This window comes from Muscardinus avellanarius, assembly GCF_963383645.1.
Source record: "Muscardinus avellanarius genome assembly, chromosome: X".
Classification (NCBI taxonomy): Eukaryota; Metazoa; Chordata; class Mammalia; order Rodentia; family Gliridae; genus Muscardinus; species Muscardinus avellanarius.
Genome location: NC_137792.1, coordinates 113,960,564 through 113,974,013, shown reverse-complemented (window position 1 = coordinate 113,974,013; position 13,450 = coordinate 113,960,564). Strand labels below are relative to the sequence as shown.

The 13,450-nt window shown below is 44.9% G+C and overlaps 1 protein-coding gene across 1 annotated transcript in view; it reads right to left on the bottom strand.

Moving 5' to 3' along the window:
* ATP7A (ATPase copper transporting alpha) overlaps positions 1 to 9,140 on the bottom strand; it is a gene marked incomplete at its 3' end in the record, with an annotated part of 79,217 nt that extends 70,077 nt beyond the window's left edge. Inside the window, exon 1 of the mRNA XM_080719356.1 lies at positions 9,006 to 9,140. Coding sequence (XP_080575482.1) covers positions 9,006 to 9,125 — 120 coding nt within the window. The 5' untranslated portion in view covers positions 9,126 to 9,140. The remainder of the gene's footprint in view (positions 1 to 9,005) is intronic.
* Positions 9,141 to 13,450: the final 4,310 nt, after the last annotated feature.

The following is a 13,450-nucleotide window of genomic DNA, read 5'->3' as shown; positions in this document are numbered from 1 at the left end:
GGCCAGTGTACTCAAGCTCTTGTAAGAAGTCACAATCACATACAAAAATGCCATAGGGACAACAAAATAAAATCACTTTGAAATCTTAAAGACTAAATGGGTAAGAATGAATGCTTAGATTACAAATTTCAAAGCAGAACTCCCCCTATTTCAAAATAAACGAATAAAAAATAGGGCTGGGGTAGTGTGGCTCGGAAGTAGAATGCCCCTGGGTTCCATCCCAAGTACTGCAAAAATAAAATAAAATAAAAGCAGAGCTCCCTAAGTATCTGATCTAGAGACACACAAAATGTTCCAGTTCTGACATTATGATACATACAAGCAAAAATATAATGAGCTTCTGGTAATTAGGAACAACCCATTAGTTCCCTAATGTTAAACCTTGTGCTAAATCTGATGTTCATGTGGACAAAGCTCGCTTTAAAATATTAACATCTAGCTGGGCGTGGTGGCGCACACTTGTAATCCCAGCGCTTGGGAGGATCGCACAGGTTCAAAGCCAGCCTCAGCTACTTAGTGAGGCTCTCTGCAATTTAGTGAGACTCAGTTTCCAAACAAAATATAAAATAGGTCTGGGAGTATAGCCCGGAGGTAGAAAAGCCTCTGGGTTCCACCGCCAGTACCATAAAAAAAATATTAACATATAGCTGGGCGTGGTGATGCACGCTTATAATCCCAGTACTTGAGAGGCTGAGACAGGAGGATCACAGGTTCGCGGCCAGCCTCAGCTACTTAGTGAGGCCCTCTGCAACTTAGTGAGATTCTGTTTCAAAATAAAAAAATAAAAAATAGGGCGGGGGATGTAATTCAGAAGTAGAATGCCTGTGGGTTCAATTTCCAATACCACAAAATGTACAAATAAAAAATAAACAATTAACTAAAATAGGGCTGAGGATGTGGCTCAGAGGCAGAATGCCCCTGAGTTCAACCCTCAGAACCACATCCACACACATAAAAAAGATGTTAACTCTACTCAAATGCATCTATAAAGTCAACATAATCCAAATCTAAATCCCAGCAGACATTTTTATGCAAACCTATAGAGTAATTCTAAAATTAATATGCAAAGGCAAAAAAGCTAGACTACCTACAATTTTGAGAATAAATAAAAAAGTAAGAAATCACATTACCTGACTTTAATATTTATTAGAAAGCATATTTTTGTGCTGAGGTAACTCAGCTGCAGAAACAACTTTCCTTTACCACATCAAAAGTGAAAAAAACTTTTACCTAAATGAATTAATTTGTATATATGGTTTAATACAGGTGAAAGATTACTTTCCTTATGGATACAGGGGTCTAGTTTTTCCAGCACCATTTCTTTTTTTTTTTTTTTTTTTTTTTTTTTTTTTTTTTGGTGGTGATGGGGATGGAACCCAGGGACTTTCTACCTCTAGGCTACACTCCCAGACCTATTTTCATATTTTTATTTGGAAACAGGGTCTCCTAAGCCAGCACACGCTGCTGGCTTCAAACCTGCGCGATCCTCCTGTCTCTGCCTCCCAAGCGCGGGGATTACAAGCGTGCGCCACCACGCCCGGCGATGAGTTTATTTTTCATTGAATTGACTGCACTTTTGTTGAAAATTATCTTTGAAGCTGGGCGTGGTGGCGCCCGCTTGTAATCCCAGCATTTGGGAGGCTGAGATGGGAGGATCGTGGTTCAAAGACAGCCTCAGCTACTACTTAGTGAAGCCCTTTGCAACTCAGTGAGACCCTGTTTCCAAATAAAGAATAAAAAATGGGGCTGAGGCTGTAGCTCGGAGATAGAATGCCCCTGGGTTCCATCCTTGGTACCACACACAAAAAAGAAAATGAACTCTGTACACTCAGATGGGCATGGTGGTACACACCTATAATACTAGCTACTTGGGAGGTTGAGGCAAGAGGATCATGAGTTCGAGACCAGTCTGGGCAACAGAGTGGGACTCTGTCTCAAAAAATTGCTATAATAGCTAGGTGTGGTGGTACAAGCCTATAACACCAGTTCTTGGAAAGCTGAGTCAAGGAGATCACAGGTTCAAGGACAGCCCCAGCAACTAGTGAGACTCAGCATCCTTGGAAGACCCAGTTTCAAAAATAAAAATAGCCGGGCATGGTAATCCCTGAGCTTGTAATCCCCGCGCTTGGTAGGCAGAGAAATAGAGGATCGCTCTGGTTCGAAGCCAGCCTCGCTGGTTTAAGAGACCCTGTTTCCAAATAATAAAAATATTTTAAAAAATAGGTCTGGGAGTGTAGCCCGGAGGTAGAAGGGTTTCCAGGAACCCCAGTGCCACCAAAAATAATTAATTAATTAATTAACTAATTAAATACATATAAAAATAAAAGCTGGGCATGGTGGTGCACACTTGTAATCCCAACATCCCGGAAGCTGAGACTGGAGGATCGTGGTTTGCAGACAGCCTCAGCTACTTAGCGAAGCCCTTCGCAACTCAGACCCTGTTTCACAATAAGGCTAAAAAAAGGGCTGGGGGTGTCGCTTGGAGATAGATGCCCCTGGGTTTCATCCCCAGTACCACAAAAAATAAAAATAAAAGGATACAAATAAAAAAATAGGGCTGGGGTGGAGTTCAGAAAAAGGATACCCCTGGGTTCCATTCCTAGTACTGCAAAAAAAAAAAGTATTGCTTACAATAGTTCTGTGTAAGATGTGGAACACTGAACTCAGGTTTACAGCTCAGAACTAGGTGTGCCTGGAAAAGTGGCTCACAATATGGCCACTCATTCCTTGGTCATTCTAGTGTGGAAATTCTACTGTGGAAATTCTGCTGTGTCATATGAGATAGATAAAATTGTCAAATAGTTTTTTCTGACTCCTGCTTTCCTGAGTGCTGGGGAGACGTCATGAGTGCTTACACTGATAACATTGACATTTAGTGTACTCTTCTGCTCCAGCTCTGTTGACACCAAACAATCCAGGCTAGGGCCACCTAATCCAGCGAGATAATCTCAACTCCATTGTGCTTTAAAAGCACGACATTCCAGCGCCAGGCGTGGCGGTGCACCCTTGTAATCTTGTAAACCTCAGCATTCAGGAGCCTGAGACAGGAGGATCACGGTTCGCGGACAGCCTCAGCTACTTACTGAGGCCCTCAGCAACTCAGTGAGACCCTGTTTCAAAATAAAGAATAAAAATAGGGCATGGGGTGTAGCTTGGAGGTAGAATGCCCCTGGGTTCCATCCCCAGACCCACAAAAAAAGGAACACTGTATGATGTTTGTACAATGACAACATTACTTAGCTCTTCCTATCACTGAGTGAGGACCGACTTGGATATATGTGTGTGTCCATTATCCAACCTACCAGCCGTTTCCCTGTCTTGGCTACCGTGAATAACGCTGCTCTGGACACTGTTGTACAAGTATCTGTCCAGCTCCTGCTACCAGTGTTTTTGGATGCACCCTTAAAGTAAAATCCGTAAACCAAGTGTTAAGTAACTGTTAAGTTGGGTCCTGCACGCATGTGACTTTGTGTCACATGACCTCTGCAGGGCAAGGGAGGGGCTGAAACCCCCGCGAGAATTGGGCGTTCCCGCGAGTAAACCCCCATCTCGCGAGATGCATGCCTTTAAAAGGAGAGCCCGCGTCCTCAAGCTTCGGACAGGCGCGCAGGCCCCACGGTGCCTCGCCCTGATCCCCGGGAGAGCCGTGCCATTAAAACTTTACATGCCACGTGTACCGGACCTCTCTCGTGTTTTTCACACTCCGCCGTACGCACATTATTTTTATTTTACTCACATTTAATTTTTTATTTTACTTATCAGTAACTTTGTCCGCTCTGGCACAGACCCTTTTATTTCATTTCATTTTTCTACAGTTTCCTGGGGTATATTTCAGATCCGGTGCACATTAAAAGTATATACACTTAAAAAGATAAAAAGAAAGTCCAGGGGGTCATAGTTTCTTTCGTATGTGGAAGCTAGAGAGAAGAAAAGAAAAGAAAGGGAACTTATGAATGCAGGAGACAGATCTGTAGAATACTGGAAGGGTATCAGTAGAGGAGGAGGAAAAGGAGAGGACAGGAAAAGAAACACCAAGGCAGATCATAGACGGTTTCTAGATGCATATATCACCAAAGATGCGTATAGAGATGCGCACATGAATATATCACTGTGACCCTCACTAATACGTACAATTATAATCACAAATAAAAATGCAAAACCTTTTATGATTCTTCTTTGCCAACTACCCATCTGACAGAAGATTAATATCTAGAATATTAAGGAACTCAAAAAAGCCGGGCGTGGTGGCGCACGCTTGTAATCCCCGCGCTTGGGAGGCTGAGACAGGAGGATCGCACGGGTTCGAAGCCAGCCTCAGCTACTTAGTGAGGCTCTCAGCAACTTAGTAAGACCCTGTTTCCAAATAAAATATAAAATAGGTCTGGGAGTGTAGCCAGGAGGTAGAAAAGCCCCGTAGTTCTACCTCCAAGCTACACCCCCTACCACAAAAAAAAGAACTAAAAAAATCTTTTTTTTCATCCTGGGGACTGAACCCAAGGGAACCTGGGATCTGGGAATTCTACGTCTGGGTTACACTCCCAATTCTTTTTATTTTGAAACAGGATCTCACTAATTTACCACATGCTGGCCTCAAAACTGTAATCCTCTGGTCTCAGCCTCCCAAGTACTGGGATTACAGACATGCACCACTGTGCTCGAACAAAATCTTAACAGCCTCCAACCCCCCCCCCAACCAGTCAATAAATGGGAACTGAACTAAATAGACATTTTTCAAAAGAAGAAATACAAATGGCCAACAAATATATGAAAAAAGTTCAACATCCTTTAGCCATCAGAGAAATACAAATCAAAGCTACATTGAGATCTCATCTCAATCCAGTTAAAATGGAAACCATTAAGAATACAAATAATAGACAGGTGTGGTGATACACGTTTGTAATCCCAGAACTTGGGAGGCTGAGACAGGAGGATCCAGGGTTTTGTGTGTGTGTGGTACTGGGGTTCCTGGAAGCCCTTCTACCTCCGGGCTATACTCCCAGACCAACTATTTTATTTTTGGAAACAGGGTCTCTTAAGCCAGCATGGCTGGCTTCAAACCTGTGAGATCCTCCTGTCTCTGCCTCCCAAGCACGGGGATAACAAGCGTGCGCCACCACGCCTGGCGCAGGATCCAGGTTTGAGGCTAGCCTCAGCTACTTAGGCCACAGCAACTTAGTGAGACTCTTTCAAAATAAAGAATAAAGCCGAACGTGATGGTACACACTTATAATCCTGGAATTTGGGCTGAGACTGGAGGATCGCGGTTCTTGGACAGCCTCAGCTACTTATGCCCTTTGCAACTCAGTGAGACCCTGTTTCATCTTTTTGTGTGTGTGTGTGGTACTGAGGATGGAACCCAGGGGCATTCTGCCTCTGGGCTATACTCCCAGACCTATTTTATATTTTATTTGGAAACAAGGACTCTTAAACCAGCTGAGGCTGGCTTTGAACCTGCGTGATCCTCCTGTCTCAGCCTCCCAAGAGCAGGGATTACAAGCATGTACCACCACGCCCAGCTTGAGACCTTGTTTAAAAAAAATAGCTGGGCGTGGTGGCACACACGCTTGTAATCCCAGCATTTGGGAGGCTAAGACAGGAGGATCTGGGTTAGCGAACAGAACAGCCTCAGCTACTTAGTGAGGCCCTCCACCACTCAGTGAGACCCAGTTTCAAAATAAAGATTAAAAAATTGAGCAGGGGGTATAGCTCGGAGGTCAAATGCCTCTGGGTTCCATCCCCAGACCCGCAAAAAAAAAAAAAAAATTAGGGCAGGGGGTGTAGCTTGGAGGTCAAATGCCTCTGGGTTCCATCCCCAGACCGCAAAAAAAAAAAAAAAAAAAAAATAGCGCAGGGGGTTTAGCTTGGAGGTCGAATACCCCTGGGTTCCATCCCCAGACAGAAAGAAAGAAAGAAAGAAAGAAAGAGAGGAAGGAAGGAAGGAAGGAAGGAAGAAGGAAGCCGGGCGTGGTGGCGCATGCTTGTAATCCCCGCACTTGGGAGGCTGAGACAGGAGGATCGGGCAGGTTCAAAGCCAGCCTCAGCTGGCTTAAGAGACCCTGTTTCCAAATAAAATATAAAATAGATCTGGGAGTGTAACCCAGAGGTAGAGGGCCCCTGGGTTCCATCCCTAATACCACCAAAAAAGCAAAGAAAGGAAGGAAGGAAGGAAAGAAAGAAAGAAGAAAGGAAGGAAAGAAAGAAAAGAAAAAATCGGGCTGAGGGCATAGCTTGGAGGTAAAATGCCCATGGGTTTCATCCCCAGTGCCATACAAATATTAATAAATACCGTGAAAGTATGGGGGAAATGAACATATATACTGTGGGGACTGTAAACTGGTCCAGCTACTATATGGAGATCAGTGTGGAGTTTCCTCAAGGACTGGGAATGGAACCATCATTTGAATGAGCTGTCACACTCCTCAGTATCTTTCCAAAAGAATTTGCAGTCAGAACACCGTAGTAAGACGTGCAGACCCAGGTTCACAGCAGCACAATTCACAGGAGCCAGACTCCGGGACTCGCCTGGGTGTCCCTGATGAATGCCGAAAGGAACTGTGGTAGACCAGCAGTGCGGCTTTGTATAGACGTGAAAATGCAGGGGATCCTGGCATTTGCAGGAAAATGGGTGGGAGTAGAAAACCGCATGCTAAGTGAAGTCGGCCACACTGAGAACATCAAGGCTCACGTGCTTTCACATGGGGAAGCCAGGGGGGAAATGGGTAGGAAAAGGGACCTCACAAAAGTGAGGAGAGACGTCAGGAGAGAAGTGTAGGGGGATGGGCAAGAAGAGGGGACCAAAGAGGAAGTATGGGGAAGGAAAAAGGCCGAGTGGCGTTATATGCACGTGTCAATGTATCACTATGAATCTCAGTATCCTGTCCGATTACAACGAACCAATAGCCGGGCGTGGTGGCGCGCGCTTGTGAGCTGAGACAGGAGGATCGCGCCAATCTCAGCTACTTAGTGAGGTTCTCAGCAACTTAGTGAGACCCTGTTTCCAAATAAAATATAAAATAGGTCTGGGAGTATAGCCTGGAGGTAGAAGAGACCCCAGGTTCCATTCCCAGCACCGATAAAAATTTAAAAAGAAATAAGTAGAAATAAGAAACCAGGTATAGTGGTATATGCCTGTAATCCCAGTACTTGGGAGGCTGAGACAGGAGGATCACAGGTTTATGGCCAACCTCAGCAACTTAGAGAGGCCCGTTGTAACTTAGTGAGACCATGTTTCAAAATAAAGAATAAGCCGGACGTGGTGGCGCGCGCTTGTAATCCCAGCATTTGGGAGGCTGAGACCGGAGGATCGCGGTTGGCAGACAGCCTCAGCTACTTAAGTAGTGAGGCCCTCTGCAACTCAGTGAGACCCTGTTTCCAAATAAAGAATAAAAAAAAATTGGTCAGGGGGTGTAGCTCGAAGGTCAAATGCCTCTGGGTTCCATCCCCAGACCCGCCAAAAAAAATAATAATAATAAAATAAAATAAAAAAAGAATAAAAAGTAGGACTGAGAGTGTAGCTTGGAGGTAGAATTCCATGGGTCCAATTCCCAGTACCACACACAAAAAGAAGATTCTTAAGATAACTACAAGTGCCTGGTGTGGTGGCACATGCTTGTAATCTCAAAACTTGGGAGGCTGAGACGGGAGAATAACGAGAATAACGGTTCAGGAACAGCCTCAGCTACTTAGTGAGGCCTTCTGCAACTTAATGAGACCTTGTTTCAAAATAAAGAATAATAATGCCGGGCTTGGTGGCACACGCTTGTAATCCCCGCGCTTGGGAGGCTGAGACAGGAGGATCACGCAGGTTCGAAGCCAGCCCCGCGCGCTGGCTTAAGAGACCCTGTTTCAAAAAAAAAATTGGTCTGGGAGTGTAGCCCAGAGGTAGAAGGGCTTCCAGGAACCCCAGTACTGCAAATTAATAATAATAATAAAATGAATAAAATAAAGAATAATAAAATAGGGCTGGGGGTGTAGCTGGGAGTTAGAATGCCCCTGGGCTCCATTCCCAGTACCACACACACACTAAAGGAAGAATTAACAGGAAAAAAAGAAAAGTTATTTAGAGTCAGGCTTAGAAGTGCAATAGTTTTTTTATGTCAAATGTGTCTGTGCTTCTATCTCAGTGTTAAAAGTAATTTCCTTGCCGGGCATGGTGGCGCACGCTTGTAATCCCCGAGCTTGGGAGGCTGAGACAGGAGGATCCCACAGGTTCAAAGCCAGCCTCAGCTACTTAGTGAGGCTCTCAGCAACTTAGTGAGACCCTGTTTCAAAATAAAATATAAAAAAGGTCTGGGAGTATAGCCCGGAGGTAGAAAGCCTCTGGGTTCCACCCCTAGTACCACAAAAAAAATAAAAAAATAAAAAATAAAAAATAAAAAGTAATTTCCTAACCGAATTCTAATCAACAGCAAATGACTTCACTAATTTCCCAAGAATAATTTACCTTTTTGTGTATGTGTGGTACTGGGGGTGGACCCCAGAGGCTTTCTACCCCTGGGCTATACTCCCAGACCTATTTTATAGTTTATTTGGAAACAGGGTCTCACTAAGTTGCTGAGAGCCTCACTAAGTAGCTGAGGCTGGCTTCGAACCTGCGCGATCCTCCTGTCTCAGCCTCCCAAGTGCGGGGATTACAAGGGTGTGCCACCATGCCCGGTTTAATTTACCTTTTTTTATTGGTACTAGAGATTAAAGGAAGTAGTGCTGTGCCACTGAGCAACATCCCCAGTCCTTTTTATCTCATTTTGAGAAAGAATCTCGCTAAGTATCTGAGGCTAGCCTCAAGCTTGCCATCCTCCTGCTTCAGCCTCCGGAGTAGCAGAAGAGAAGGCATGCACCACCATGCCTGGCAAGAGTAAACATATTTATTTGTGTGTGTGTGTGGGGGGGGGTGTTACTGGGGATCGAATCCAGAAGGATTATGCCTCTGAGCTCCATCCCCACCCCTATCTTATTTGTGGGGGACCATAGCTGTGTGCCACCCCACCAAGCTAGGAGAAACTTACTTTAATGTGATGTACACCTTTCACTTTTCCAATCTGCTGTTCAATGGTCCAAACACAGGAATTGCATGTCATCCCTTCAACAGAGATGGTAACAGAATTCACGCCCATACCTGGCTCCATTTTGATTGCTTCTTTACATTCCTGGCAGAAACAATAAACACATTAATTTCAGCAACAGGACAATATTTGCTCAACTTCCCTTACCTCCCCAATTGGAAATGTGCTAGTAATAAAATACGGTCAGTAAAAAAAAATACAGTCAACACTATTTTCTACTTGCTTAGGAAAACATTTTCTTCATCTTTTGGGTTTGGGTACTCGAGATTGAACGCAGAGGCATTCTACCTCTGACCTTCGCCCCCAACTCTTTTTTATTTTGAAACCAGGTTTTGATAAGTCGGGTCCCTCCCCTCCCCTACATGATCTCAGCAATGGAAACAGGAGACAGAACCCCGGAAGCCAGAAGTGGAGATATCGCGAGACTCCAGGTGCCTCGAGACTCCAAACATCGCGAGACTACAGATGCCGCGAGAGAATCGGCATGCCTATAAAACAGCGGTGACTCCGATCTGCCACGTGACTCAGCCGGCCAGCCGATCAGGTCTATGTGCAACTCTCCAGACGTGTGGTCTGTAGGTCCCTTCCCCCATGGCCGCTGACTCCCCGGAGGGTACCGGGGTTGGGGCCGAATAAAGCAGTGGTCTCTGATAACCCATTTGGTGTTTTTACCTCCCTCCTAAACTCCTGAACTCTGTTTTCAACCTTTCAGGTCTCACTAGGTTGCCGAGGCTGGCCTCAAACTGGTGATCCTCTTGTCTCAGTCTTCAAAGCGCTGGGATGACTGGCGCGTGCCATCATGCCTGGCCATTTTTTTCAACATTAATAAGGTAAAGGAACGTTGTTTCCAAGGCTGAGCTAACTAAACACAAAAATGTAATATACTCAAATAAAAGTAATTCACCTGCAAGGAGAACTTTCCATTTTCTCATACCTAGTCTCAACTAATATTGGAAGGAGCCAGGCGTGGTGGCACACACTTGCAATCCCAGCATTCGGGAGGCAGAGACAGGAGGACCGCGGTTTGCGACCAGCCTCAGCTGCTACATACTGAGGCCCTTTGCAACTCAATGAGACTCTTTCAAAATAAAGAATAAAAAATAGGGCTGGGGGTGTAGCTCAGAGGCAAAATGCCCCTGGGTTCCATCCCCAGTACTGCAAAAAAAAAAAAAAAAAAAAAATATATATATATATATATATATATATATATATATTAAAGAGAATGATGAACCCAGACTTCCCAAATTCCTTTTGAACAGGCAATGAAGTCCTACGTGATTTTCCATACCTGTCCATCTCTAACTGACCTCTCTGACCTCCTCTCCATTTGGCAAACCTTTCTCTCTTCCAGTCACCCTGTCCCCATGGCTGTGCCCCATGCCAGGATGTCTCCCACCTCGTGGCCTTTGCTTTAGCTATTCCTTTGGCCCAGGGCTTTCTCCTGGAAGAGATCTGCTTGGCTGATTTCCTAATTTTCTTCAGGTCTCTCCTCTAATCTAACCTTTTTGTATTTTTAATTTATTTTAATTATTTTATTTATTTGGTGGTACTGGGGGTGGAACCCAGGGTCTTTTCTACCTCTGAGCTATACTCCCAGACCTATTTTATACTTTATTTAGAAACAGGACCTCACTACTAAGTTGCTAAGAGCCTCACTAAGTAGCTGAGGCTGGCTTCGAACCTGTGCGATCCTCCTGTCTCAGCCTCCCAAGCGCTGGGATTACAAGTGTGCGCCACCACGCCCGGTGTTATTTTTTTTATTTTTGTACTGGAGGTTGAACCCTGAAGTATTCTACTTCTGAGCCAGACCTTCAGCCTTACTTTGTTTTATTTTCTTTTGTTTTTGCAGTACTAGGGATGGAACTCAGGGGCATTCTACATCCAAGCTACATCCCAGCCCTATTTTTTATTCTTTATTTTGAAACAGGGTCTCACTGAGTTGCAAAGAACCTCACTAAGTAGCTGAGGCTGTCCACGAACTGAGATCTTCCTGTTGATGGGAAGTGAGCCTGTATTGATTGTTAATAAGAGCTGTATTAGCTGGGTGTGGTGGCACAAGCTTGTAATCCCAGCATTAGGGAGGCTGAGACCGGAGGATTGTGGTTTGCAGACAGCCTCAGCTACTTAGTGAGACTCTGCAACTCAGTGAGACCTGGTTTCAAAATAAAGAATAAAAGATAAGGCAGGGGCTGTAGCTCAGAGGTAGAATGCCCCTGGGTTCCATCCCCAGACCCACAAAATTAATTAATTAATTAATTAGTTTATTAATTAATAAAAATAAGAGCTGTATTAATTGCTAATAAGAATAAGCTTTCATACTTAGGCAAAACAATAAAATACTTTTCTTTGCCTCTAAGCTGTCAACCAAGAGTTGTAGCCAATATTGACCTCAGTCAACTAAAAGTTAGCTGTTAGCCATTTTTTTTATTTTTTTGTTGGTACTGGGGGTGGAACCCAGAGGCTTTCTACCTCCGGGCTATACTCCCAGACCTTTTTTTATATTTTATTTGGAAACAGGGTCTCACTAAGTTGCCGAGAGCCTCACTAAGTAGCTGAGGCTGGCTTCGAACCCATGCGATCCTCCAGTCTCAGCCTCCCAAGCGCGGGGATGACAAGCGTGCGCCACCACGCCCGGCACCTGTTAGCCCTTTTAAACATGGAATGTTAAACACAATTCTCACAGTAGTTTAGGTTAGGATTAAGAGAACCCTATATTAATTACCAAGTACACAAAAGAATTATAGCCCAAAGCCTGCATACTTTAAAGACAAGTTTTCACCATAATAAATAAATTTCTAGCAGACAGAGATAGAAAAAGGCTAAAAACTCCCCAAGGACGTGGGATGATGGTACAGGCCTTCTCCACAGCGGGCACACCACGTAACCCCTGACCTCGTTAACCAAGCAACACATCTTGGTCATAAATCTAACAAGAAAGGCTTGCGCCACGGAGATAATTGGTGGGCCTGCGCCTGCGTTGGGTCGGGGGAGATAAAGAGACCCCTAGCTAAGCAGGATGGGAAGAATGAGATCGTGAATCCTTCTGAAAACTGCTATGTTCAAAACCTCAGTGTCTTACTTTCAAGGCCTCCGCTGCATCCTCTCTGGCGCAGCGCTTTACTGTCCTTTCCCTCCTACCTTTGTAATAATTAAATCGCTTATGCTCGCAACAATATAGTTCTGGTTATTTTTCTTAAACTAGCTAAGGAAAAATACCCCACAACATCTCAAAGCGTCACACTGTCTCAGCCTCCCAAATATTGGGATTAAAAGTGTGCGCCACCACACCCAGCTCCTACTTTTTTATTTTTAATTTTGAAACAGGGTTTCACCAACTTACTGAAGGACCTCACTAAGTTGCTTTTGCTGACCCTGAATCTGGGATCCTCCTATCTCAGCCTCAGTACTAAGATTGCAGGTTTATACCACCACACCTGGCTTTCTGCTTTTTTTTTTTTTTTTCAGGTCTGGGGATGGAACCCAGAGGCATTCGACCGCCAAGCTACACCCCCTGCCCTATTTTTTATTCTTTATTTCGAAGCAGGGTCTCACTGAGTTGCAGAGGGCCTCACTGAGTAGGTGAGGCTGTCCGGGAACCGCGATCCTCCGGTCTCAGCCTCCCGAATGCTGGGATTACAAGCGTGCGCCATCACCCCGGCTTCTGCTTTGCTTTTTAATTTATTTTTGTGGTACTGGCGATTGAATCCAGGGGCATGCTACCACTGAGATATACCACCACAGTAGTGTGTGTGTGTGTGTGTGTGTGTTACTGGGGACTGAACCCAGAGGCATTCTACCTCCAAGCAACACTCCCAGCCCTTTTTATTTTTGACTTGGAATCAGGTTCTCGCTAGGTTGCTGCGAGTATTGCTAAAATACCGAAGCTGGCAGCGGACCCGTGATCCTTCTGTCTCAGCCTCCAAGTACTGGGATTACAGGAGTGTGCCGCCACACCTGGCTCATTTATCATTTCTGTGTGTGCTGAGGACATTCAAAATCCTTTCATCTAGATTTCTTTGAAACACACAGTATTTCCCCCATAATCCTCCTATTGTGCAATACAACAAATCTTCTTTCCAGTGCGGGGCTGATGGAATTATGCATTCCCATACCCTGCGAGGCTAGTTACTACAGGAGAATGAAAAGCCCAGAGCGGGCAGGAAGGACAAGTCATTGTGAACAAAAGCTAGCTGGAAGGAAGGCACTAGGATAAGCTCTGTGGAGAATTCCCGAGGGGCTGTTTAAGGCACATGTGAGGGAGGGGGTGTCTAGGGAGCAGTACAAGGCTATGAAGAGAAAGGGCGTAGTGGCGCATGCTTATAAATCCCAGTACTTGGGAGGCCGGGACAGGAGGATCCGGGTTCGCAGGCAGCCTCAGCTACTTAAGT